Below are 12,408 nucleotides of genomic sequence, written 5' to 3'. Positions count from 1 at the left end.
CATTTGTAAATCCCCAAGTTTCATTAGGGTTGTTTTGTGGGCCCATATTTGTAATCTTTTTGTCCCAAGGGCATCTTGCAAGCTATATTACTCGGTTTGCTACATTGATGAGAAATGTCTTAAATATTGTTTAAAATGATGTGACCTCCAAGATAGGTAAACAAAGTTTATGTAGACCCCTATCACCAAAGCCCCCCATCACATCAACACCCACACCCATCCTTACCAACAACCCCCCCCCCCACACACACACACACACATATATACGCACACAAAGACACACACGAGCGCGCGCACGCACGCACGCACGCACACACGTTTCTACGTCAAAGTAGGCAGAACGTTAGCAATGTATCAACAAACTACAAAGCTATTCCATTCGTATCGTTGTCCTTCGCCTTGCTCAGAAGTACATTGTAACAACTGCTTTATCCGGATTAAACATTTCTAATCTGGATTTATTGTGTAGTTTCATGATTGCCATGAGAACATAACATGCCTGACATCGACAATATAATCTACATGTACATAGGTCGCAGATAAGGGTATTTTCTTCACTTCATTCGATCAGATACCAGAGACATGAAGTGGTGTTTCTTGTTGTTCTTCGTCGCAGCCGTCGAGTCACTGTTTCTGCAGAATTACGGTAGTGTTGAGCACAGCACGATTATTGGGTTCGAATTGTATTTATAATTTCCACAGCTATTTGCCCTTTACACCATCTGGAATCTGTTTCGGCAGAAAATCTAGGATGGTTATTCTCTTGTATTGACAATTTTATGTTTAATATAATGTGTCAAGGGGGTGGCCCATTTATGTAAAACCTCAGGTCATTTTGGTTGCATCTCTTTGGAATGCCAGAAGCTGACAATCATGGTTTAGAATATAAAATTCGCCCCGATTATGTTTCTAGGATTTTCAGCACCATACCTAAGTTGGTGGGATTCACCAAAGTGGTAAAGGTATGAGAACTGCATCAGTTTGGGCTCTCCTCCCACATCAATCTGATACGCGGTGATGGAACTGAAATACTGTTCTAAGCGTCTTTAAACCCACCGTACACCGTCGGTGGATTCTACATGCGAATATGCATGTCACTATATACTCTACACGACGTCGCAGCAGTAACAAATGAAAGGACTCGCTAAAGGTATATGTAAGAAATTATGAGCGTCCATAATAGCGCCTGCAAAGTTATTGGCTCCATATTTAGCAAATGGCTTTGACGTTTCCAGGGAATATGGAGAACGTAGGGTATGAAATAAGGAGGGATTAAGTGTGCCAATGCAATTAGATCGTAGGGTATTTACCTGTGTAACATGTACTTGGCTAGGATCCTGTAAGAACCGCTGTTTTACCCCGAACGACTACAATAACCCGTGCCAGTGCGACTCTGACTGCGAGTCTTTCAACAACTGCTGCGGCGACTTCTGGAGGCTGTGCAGAGGTAGGTGCTTTGTACATAGAAGTAACCCTGTGATTGGCTGACGTGCAAGTTTACCTCTGAATCGTGCTGTCTGTGACTGTACAAGGGAGAAGGCTTGTGTGCAACTGAAGCCTTGGAGCATCTATCTGACAATGACATGTCGGTTTACAGCTGATTGGTGCTTTCTGAGACTATAGAGGGGAAAAACGCTTGAATGCAACTGAAAATAGTTTGTCATTTATCTCACAATGACATGTCAGGTTACAGCTGATTAGTGCTTTCCGAGACTGTAGAAGGGGAGTAGGCGTCTCTGCAACTGAACATCTTGGGTCATTTATCTGACAATGACATGTCAGGTTACAACTGATTATAATTAGTGCTTTCCGAGACTGTAGAAGGGGAGTAGGCGTCTCTGCAACTGAACATCTTGGGTCATTTATCTGACAATAACATGTCAGGTTACAGCTGATTAGTGCTTTCCGAGACTGTAGAAGGGGAAAACGCTTGAATGCAACTGGACATCTTGGGTCATTTATCTGACAATGTCATGTCAGGTTACAACTGATTAGTGCTTTCCGAGACTGTAGAAGGGGAGTAGGCGTCTCTGCAACTGAACATCTTGGGTCATTTACCTGACAATGAAATGTCAGGGAACAGCTGATTAGTGCTTTCTGAGACTGTAAAACGTGAGGTCATACGCGCTATAAATGTGAAGTATCATTGATTTTAGATGTGTGTGCCCTGTGTACCTTACGTTGTGTGTCCCTTACGTTAAAAGTTTGTTTATTACTACCCCACCTCAATGCGGGCAACTACCATGCCAATATCGGATGATGCATTTTCAATGATGATTTCGTTGAGATTTTGATCTTTTCAATATATTTTACTTCATGCATCTATCTTCTGTGGTTAATAAACTGAAGTGATTTAGAAACTAAGGTAAAGTTTATATTGTCCCTCAGTTTATACTAATAATATTTATTTAACACCTTTATAAAGAAAGTATGGCTGTCTGATAAGGACGGAAAGTATAACATCGGGGATGTAACCTTGCAAGGGAAGTAACCTTGCGCCTCAGAAGAGTAAAATAAACAAATTCCCTGATGCCACCAGGGAACTTTAAAGCAGTATGAACTGCCAATCCCAATGGGGATAACAAAATCGTTCGTATATTTAGTTTTCAGTGTTAATTAATGTTACCTCACAGGTGTCACACAATGAAATGTGTCCTTTGAATTAAGAATAAATCTTTACCAGGATCTGAGTATGGGTTGCTGGTCACCCAGGCTGAACTGAACACATTCGCCCAGCAGTTGTGGGATAACGATGTCAACAGGATAAACAGCGCCCTCTACACACTCAACTACCAAGGGCAGACAACTCAAAATGAAGAAACCGACATGGCAACGGACAAGTAGGTTCCCTTTGGTTTCAGTCTATTATTACTTCTTATCTCCATAGAGACGATTACAATGCAAGAAGTTCACAGTTATGTATCGTTAACACATTTAAATCATGACAAATCAAGTAATGGCTTGTTGTTCTATAATAAAATTATTGTTCATTTTTTTTATCAAATTAGGTGCTAAAACTATTGAAGTTATGATTGTGATTTTTTAAATTCAGTTGAGCATAAAAGTGAAAATATCTTATTATCCAAATCAAAACTAGCACATGTGTATGAGTGAGGTCAGTTTTAACATAACGTTTTGAAGAATTTGGTATCGCCACCAAACACATATGCGGATTATGAGGTTATGCTTTGTACAGACTGTTTAAGCCTGTCGATGGCCAACTGGACGCCCTGCTATCCAAGGCCAATTCTACATATGCGCTGTTTATCCAACTACTTGACAACTACGAATTGAACGTACAGCAGTCCGAACACCGTCCCCTGGTAGAGATTCAAGAGGAGGACGCTTTCTGGGCCGTGGCGTCCCAAACAAAGGTCATGCAGCTCGCCTCAAAGTTCCTCCTCGATAACGGTAGGTCGTTGCAGTTTTTGTAACTTCTTATTTCTATAGGTATTTTATATGTGACAGTTATTTTGTTACAAATGACAGAGGTCCCATTTGTAGTATAGATGTAGACGTTATCAGTGGGGACGGTCGGGTAGCCTAGTGGTTAAAGCGTTCGCTCGTCACGCCGAAGACCCGGGTTCGATTCCCGACATGGGTACAATGTATGAAGCCCATTTCTGGTGTCCCCCGCCGTGAAATTGCTGGAATATTGCTAAAAGCGGCGTAAAACCAAACTCACTCACTCACGTTATCAGTGCTTCGAGTGAAACTGGGACATTGTCTCGCTGTCATTTTGATATTCATTAATTATTCGATTTATAACTATCATGACATTTGAATTAGCAGTCACAGTAAGTGGGTTTTGAGCCACCTGTGACACACCTGTTGGGACTGTCAATGTATCGGAGCCTTACCCCCTTGTAGCTACGCTTTAAGTGTTAGATAAAACACGTCCGAGGCGTTTTATGAGATTTAAAACCCTCCTCATCGGGATAAAACCAAGGGCGTCAGCCCCTCTGTTTTATCCCGATGAGGAGGGTTTTTGATCTCATAAACACCCGAGGGTTTCTCTAATTTCTAACCGAAAAATGAAGCTTACAACAACATTTATCAACAGTTTCATGTTTCATACAAGCTTTCCATGAACCTTAGGAAACGGGTGTAAAATATCTGTTGCTCGCGTACGATACTTGAAAAAGAAATTCTTTAAAGCATTGTGATTAATCAGCGCCTCTCATGCCGAGTGAAAACATAAATAAAACATTTGATTTTACATTTCATTACATTGTGTTCAAATGTAAAATTTATTTTGCCAGAAACATTCATATGTTGCAACATAAACGGTAGTTTTATTAATAGAATCCCTGGGATATTTGATAAAATCCACGGGATAAAATGACATAACATCCCCGTTTATGCGATTTAAGAGAACAAACTGGAGGTTTATAAAGAAGTATAATTTTTCAATCATCCACAGTTTCTAGTGAAACAAAATATATTTTGTCATTGCTCTTTACCCGTACTTTATACATACTATATCCTATGTGATCAGAGCATTTGTAATGTAACTGGCTAAACCTGAAATAGGTCTAACGGGCCTAATAGAATGTCCTTATCTTGACAAAACGTTTTTCCTGATTGAGCACTTAAACGAGCTGAACCACGAAACCACCGACCCGTTTTTATGGAGTTTGACATCAATTTATGCCCCAGGTTTAAAACCCATATACACGTGTAGGTATACCTGGATATAAATTATTTTCGTCTTGAAATCGTTTGTCACAACAGTCTAGAGCTCTGAATCTACGTTTCAGTCCAGGGGTTACAGAAATGATAGTGCTGAATGCTGAAGAACGTTAATTAATAATCACCCACTATTTTTAGTCCTGTATGCTAATTGACAGTTACTCTTCAGGGTTCATCAAAGCAGATCCACACGCATTCCGAGCTGTGATCAATGAGATGTGGTTCGAGTTGTACAGAGGGCACTCCGCCTTGCTGCACAGGCACAAGAGTAGTGGCTTTGAGCATATCATGATCGGAGAAGAGTTGAAAAACACGCACAACATGAAACACAACATTTCGAATCACATCATTGGGTTGAACAACTGGATACAGTTCTACCTTCTGGAGAAGGCGGAGGTTGTTGATTACCACGGCTATCTGTCCTACCTCCAGGTGAGTGAGTGAGTGAGTGAGTGAGTGAGTGTGTGAGTGAGTGAGTGAGTGAGTGAGTGAGTGAGTGAGTGAGTGAGTGAGTGAGTGTGTGAGTGAGTGAGTGAGTGAGTGAATTTGGGTGGGTGGGTGCTTTTTTGGTGAGTGAGTGAGTGAGTGAGTGAGTGAGTGAGTGAGCGAGCGGGCGGGCGGGCGGGCGGGCGGGCGGGCGAGCGAGCGAGTGAGTTAGGGTGATTTTGCGCCGCATTTAGCAATACTCCAGCAATATCACCTATGAGGACACAAGAGGTGTCACACATGCTTCACACATAATACCCGTGTGGGGAATCAAACCCAGACCATGTTTCGAATTCATCATTCATCCGGGGGGGGGGGGGGGAGGGGTATACTTGGTTTGCCGGTACCATCCGTGAGCCAGGTTTTGCTAATGTGGAAAACTTCACGACGTGTATAAGTTTAAACTCACCTAATAATAGTGAACGGTTTGTTAAATTTTTAAAAATTAAGTCTCATCCTTTTATTGATCTGCTACGATCTAGGTGTGTTTTTTACCAAAATATTGAAACGTCTCACGGTTGTCCATGTCAAAATTTTAATGAAATATATTAATTTAAATTTTGTTGGGGACACGTTGTTGAGACAACGTCGTTCGAAGGTGACTATGTCATTTGTATTGTCAGGTTGTTCAATACATAAGCATTTTTAAATACTTCCCAACATCATCCAAGTCCCTCCCCCCCCTCCCCCCCACTCCCACCCCACCCCCCACCGGTTCATAGTTTTCATGTGGATTCAAGTCATATATTAATTTGTCCTCTGTGGTACAGCCCTCATTTCCATCGTTTTAGGACCCTCCTATGGTGAGTGTTCAGTTCTTGTGGAATGATGCCATGGCGAGGATGAAGAAGTTCTTTGTTGGAACAAGTCCCGAGTTTGACATGGCGCTATACACTGTGTGTGGCCTCACCCGCCCAGACAAGCAGTGTGCCGTGACCGTCAACGGCCAGAACATCACCATCAAGGCATCCACTGCTCGCCACGAATCGATCCTCCAGCTTACAGGGGCTGTACCCTCCTTTACAAGCAGCGTCTGATCGATGATGCCAGACCCGTGTAGCTTTTGATGAAGCCAAAATAAATGACACTACGTGTTGCATGATTGTGTTTATTAGCTGTCGTTGTTTCATTGTATGTAAAACATATAATTTATCAGTCACTTTAATTAGAGAGAAACGTGCACTACTCGTGTATGTTAGCAATTAGCAAATATCATTCGTAAAACACCCAAGGCAATACAAAACCTACCTGGATTCCTCTCGATTTCTTATATTACAGCTCAACACATGACATCCTCATTAGCCAACACATGTCAAGTACAACAGCTCAACATATGACACCCCCAGTAGCCAACACATGTCAGGTACAACAGCTCATCCTCAGTAGCCAAACCTGTGTCATCTACAGCAGTTCATCCACAGTTCATGTCACCTTTAACAGCTAACATATGACATTCTCAGTAGCCAACACGTCATGAACAACATCTCATCCCCAGTAGCCAACACATGTCATGTACAACAGCTCAACATATGACATTCTCAGTAGCCAACACACGTCATGTACAACAGCTCAACATATGACATCCTCAGTAGCCAACGCACGTCATGTACAACAGCTCAACATATGACATCCTCAGTAGCCAACACATGTCATGTACAACAGCTCAACATATGACATCCTCAGTAGCCAACACACGTCATGAACAAGAGCTCAACATATGACATCCTCAGTAGCCAACACATGTCAAGTACAACATCTCATCCTCAGTAGCCAAACTCGTGTCATCTAAAAACAGTTCATCCACAGTTCATGTCACCTTTAACAGCTAACAAATGACATCCTCAGTATCCAACACATGTCAGGTACAACAGCTCAACATATGACATTCTCAGTAGCCAACACATGTCATATACAACAGCTCAACATATGACATCCTCAGTAGCCAACACACGTCATGAACAACAGCTCAACATATGACATCCCCAGTAGCCAACACATGTCAAGTACAACAGCTCAACATATGACATCCTCAGTAGCCAAACCCGTGTCATCTACAACAGTTCATCCACAGTTCATGTCACCTTTAACAGCTAACAAATGACATCCTCAGTATCCAACACATGTCAGGTACAACAGCTCAACATATGACATTCTCAGTAGCCAACACATGTCATATACAACAGCTCAACATATGACATCCTCAGTAGCCAACACACGTCATGAACAACAGCTCAACATATGACATCCCCAGTAGCCAACACATGTCAAGTACAACAGCTCAACATATGACATCCTCAGTAGCCAAACCCGTGTCATCTACAACAGTTCATCCACAGTTCATGTCACCTTTAACAGCTAACATATGACATTCTCAGTAGCTAACACGTCATGCACAACAGCTCATCCCCAGTAGCCAACACATGTCATGCACAACAGCTCATCCCCACTAGCCCAACCCGTGTCAAGTACAACAGCTAACATATGACATCCTCAGTAGCCAACACATGTCATGTACAACAGCTCAACATATGACATCCTCAGTAGCCAACACATGTCAAGTACAACAGCTCAACATATGACATCCTCAGTAGCCAACACACGTCATGTACAACAGCTCAACATATGACATCCTCAGTAGCCAACACACGTCATGAACAACAGCTCAACATATGACATCCTCAGTAGCCAACACATGTCAAGTACAACATCTCATCCTCAGTAGCCAAACTCGTGTCATTTAAAAACAGTTCATCCACAGTTCATGTCACCTTTGACAGCTAACAAATGACATCCTCAGTATCCAACACATGTCAGGTACAACAGCTCAACATATGACATTCTCAGTAGCCAACACACGTCATGTACAACAGCTCAACATATGACATCCTCAGTAGCCAACACATGTCAGGTACAACAGCTCATCCTCAGTAGCCAAACCTGTGTCATCTACAACAGTTCATCCACAGTTCATGTCACCTTTAACAGCTAACATATGACATTCTCAGTAGCCAACACGTCATGCACAACAGCTCATCCCCAGTAGCCAACACATGTCATGCACAACAGCTCATCCCCACTAGCCCAACCCGTGTCAAGTACAACAGCTAACATATGACATCCTCAGTAGCGAACACATGTCATGTACAACAGCTCAACATATGACATCCTCAGTAGCCAACACATGTCAAGTACAACAGCTCAACATATGACATCCTCAGTAGCCAACACACGTCATGTACAACAGCTCAACATATGACATCCTCAGTAGCCAACACATGTCATGAACAACAGCTCAACATATGACATCCTCAGTAGCCAACACATGTCAAGTACAATATCTCATCCTCAGTAGCCAAACTCGTGTCATCTAAAAACAGTTCATCCACAGTTCATGTCACCTTTAACAGCTAACAAATGACATCCTCAGTATCCAACACATGTCAGGTACAACAGCTCAACATATGACATTCTCAGTAGCCAACACATGTCATGTACAACAGCTCAACATATGACATCCTCAGTAGCCAACACACGTCATGAACAACAGCTCAACATATGACATAATCAGTAGCCAACACATGTCAAGTACAACAGCTCAACATATGAGATCCTCAGTAGCCAAACCCGTGTCATCTACAACAGTTCATCCACAGTTCATGTCACCTTTAACAGCTAAATATGACATTCTCAGTAGCCAACACGTCATGCACAACAGCTCATCCCCAGTAGCCAACACATGTCATGCACAACAGCTCATCCCCACTAGCCCAACCCGTGTCAAGTACAACAGCTAACATATGACATCCTCAGTAGCCAACACATGTCATGTACAACAGCTCAACATATGACATCCTCAGTAGCCAACACATGTCAAGTACAACAGCTCAACATATGACATTCTCAGTAGCCAACACATGTCAAGTACAACAGCTCAACATATGACATCCTCAGTAGGCAACACACGTCATGTACAACAGCACAACATATGACATCCTCAGTAGCCAACACACGTCATGAACAACAGCTCAACATATGACATCCTCAGTAGCCAACACATGTCATGTACAACAGCTCAACATATGACATCCTCAGTAGCCAACACATGTCAAGTACAACAGCTCAACATATGACATTCTCAGTAGCCAACACATGTCAAGTACAACAGCTCAACATATGACATCCTCAGTAGCCAACACATGTCATGTACAACAGCTCAACATATGACATCCTCAGTAGCCAACACACGTCATGAACAAGAGCTCAACATATGACATCCTCAGTAGCCAACACATGTCAAGTACAACATCTCATCCTCAGTAGCCAAACTCGTGTCATCTAAAAACAGTTCATCCACAGTTCATGTCACCTTTAACAGCTAACAAATGACATCCTCAGTATCCAACACATGTCAGGTACAACAGCTCAACATATGACATCCTTAGTAGTCCAACACCTGTCATGTACAACAGCTCAACATATGACATCCTCAGTAGCCAACACATGTCAAGTACAACAGCTCAACATATGACATCCTCAGTAGCCAACAAATGTCCTCTACAACAAATTGAAGCTTTCTTTATGCTCGGGGCGGTGGGGTAGCCTGGTGGTTAAAGCGTTCGCTCGTCACGCTGAAGACCCGGGTTCGATTCCCGACATGGGTACAATGTGTGAAGCCCCTTTCTGGTGTCCCCCGCCGTGATATTGCTGGAATATTGCTAATAGCGGCGTAAAATCAAACTCACTCACTCACTCACTCTTTATACGCATCCTATCAATGTCCATGTCACAGCAGCCACAAACAAAGTTGTCCGAGGAGGGAATTGGTGTATTTTGTCTGTCACTGTACACATGAATGAAAATCCGTGAATCATTCCATGCTACACTTCTGTTGATCAGCACAGAGCATTAAGCAACATACTGCCGTCAAACACCACAACCGCTGTTGGTCGATCGTTCTCCACCATGTTCGTCCCATAACGACGCCATTTCACTTCAACTCGCGTCAAGCCGTCAATTCAAGTCATTTGTTCGGTATCCCTTAGTGCAACCAACATGCTAGGCACTCTATGTCATGGGTTGCACTTGTTGCAGTATGCTAACAGTAGTGGGGGAAGCAATAGTTCTACTCTTACGACGGAAACAACGGCACAATAATTATGCTTCCGTCATACATGTTTTCATGGGTCACCTCGCCCCCACAACATACCTGTGAAATGTAAGTGTCCCGTAATTAAACTGACCCACATATATGTAAAAACATAAATACAAACGCTACTTATTACATGACATGTTCACTAACCCAACATATTTCATGTTTAGTTATTGTTTAGTATGTATTGAGTAATATTGTCAAGCAAACGACGCATGGTAAAATTATTTTAATGCACTTTCGCAAATGCCACCATACGCAGTTTTCCCAAGACAGATACATACAGCTGCGTCTTCCAGAGAGATAAAGACATTCCCTAGACCATTACTGAAGTCGACTTGATCCAGCCTGTCCACTGACTCGAATATATCAAAAGAATACTTTTAGCAAAATTAATAACACACCTTGGTAGCATGCCACTGTTCTTGCCAAACATCTTTTCGAATTTGTATTTTCACAATCATTACTTTATCATTTCGAATTAGATGAATTAATTGTGCAATTCAGCTCCAGTGAACATGTGTCAGCCCCAGTCTACATGTGTCAGTTCAAGTTCCTTAATGTAGACAATTTGAATGAAAGCAGATTAAAAACAAAGTTTACAAATGCAATTGCTTTTTCTGATGAAGCATTCAGAAATTCGACACGCTATTTACGTACGTTCATACTTATGTAACATAGCAGAGCTATAAAAAAATACAACGTTAAGTTACGTCATGTGATCACATGTGTCATATGCATTTGTACCTATCCTAGTTCTTTAGCTCACCTGGGATGAAAGTCACGACATTAAACACATTGTTTTTCTCAACTCTTTTAAAGTTTAATGTCGCAATATGGAAGAGTTTTTTTTAAACTCAATTACAAATAAAGAAAAACACATGCATATAAGTTACGTAACACATGTACCGCTTGTCTCTGTTACTTTATGATAAAAAGCATATTATATACAACCATGGACCACATGTTACATGAACATTGTATTTCCCTATACACAATTACATTGTATTTCCCTATACACAATAACATTGTATTTCCCTATACACAATAACATTGTATTTCCCTATACACAATAACATTGTATTTCCCTATACACAATAACATTGTATTTCCCTACACACAATAACATTGTATTTCCCTACACACAATAACATTGTATTTCGCTATACACAATAACATTGTATTTCCCTACACACAATAACATTGTATTTCCCAATACACAATAACATTGTATTTCCCTATACACAATAACATTGTATTTCCCTATACACAATAACATTGTATTTCCCTATACACAATAACATTGTATTCTACTGGCAATATGGGACAGTGATTGTCTGTGTTGATTTTCGTTCCAGAGCCGTATTGAGATCCGCAGCCGTACGGAGGTCCTGCGCCGTATTGAGATCCGCAGCCGTACCGAGTTCCGGAGCCGTATTGAGATCAGCAGCCGTAGCGAGTTCCGGCGCCGTATTGAGCTCAGTAGCCGTACGGAGGTCCGGTGCCGTATTGAGATTAGCAGCCGTACCGAGTTCCGGAGCCGTATTGAGATCCGCAGCCGTACCGAGTTCCGGAGCCGTATTGAGATCCGCAGCCGTACGGAGCTCAGGAGCCGTATTGAGATCCGCAGCCGTACCGAGTTCCGGAGCCGTATTGAGATCCACAGCCGTACGCAGATCTGAAGCCGTATTGAGATCCGCAGCAGTACCGAGTTCCGGAACCGTATTGAGATCCGCAGCCGTACGGAGGTCCCGCGCCGTATTGAGATCCGCAGCCGTACGGAGCTCCGGAGCCGTATTGAGATCCGCACCCGTACCGAGTTCCTGAGCCGTATTGAGATCAGCAGCCGTACGGAGTTCCAGAGCCGTATTGAGATCCACAGCCTATATAACTGGATACTATTCAAAGCAGCGTTAAGCTCAATTGTCTCACTCACCCACTCACTCCTCCCAGTATGTTGGTGTAGTGAACAGGCTATCGCTGTTGTAAAGCGAACTCTGCCATCTCCCAGACATTACAGATACTGATGATTACTCATAAACAATCACTAAACTGACTCACACACTCACACTTAGTCTGTC

General features: G+C 42.3%; 2 protein-coding genes across 2 annotated transcripts; both read left to right on the top strand.

Moving 5' to 3' along the window:
* Positions 1-551: 551 nt before the first annotated feature.
* Positions 552-6,294, top strand: LOC139460907 (uridylate-specific endoribonuclease C-like). Its single transcript, XM_071242386.1, has 6 exons — positions 552-646; positions 1,334-1,447; positions 2,684-2,840; positions 3,197-3,411; positions 4,862-5,124; positions 5,970-6,294. The coding sequence occupies exons 1-6, from the start codon at positions 583-585 to the stop codon at positions 6,213-6,215; spliced, it is 1,059 nt and encodes a 352-aa protein (XP_071098487.1). The 5' UTR covers positions 552-582; the 3' UTR covers positions 6,216-6,294.
* Positions 6,295-10,845: 4,551 nt separating this feature from the next.
* LOC139454374 (neurofilament heavy polypeptide-like) lies at positions 10,846-12,009 on the top strand. The gene is made up of 2 exons (XM_071236037.1): positions 10,846-10,869; positions 11,686-12,009. Exons 1-2 carry the CDS (start codon positions 10,846-10,848, stop codon positions 12,007-12,009), a joined length of 348 nt encoding a protein of 115 aa, XP_071092138.1.
* Positions 12,010-12,408: the final 399 nt, after the last annotated feature.

This window comes from Haliotis cracherodii, unplaced genomic scaffold (assembly GCF_022045235.1).
Source record: "Haliotis cracherodii isolate W230 unplaced genomic scaffold, xgHalCrac1.p SCAF_1, whole genome shotgun sequence".
Classification (NCBI taxonomy): Eukaryota; Metazoa; Mollusca; class Gastropoda; order Lepetellida; family Haliotidae; genus Haliotis; species Haliotis cracherodii.
Note: the sequence above shows the minus strand (reverse complement) of the source record. Positions and strands in the feature narration are given on the sequence as shown.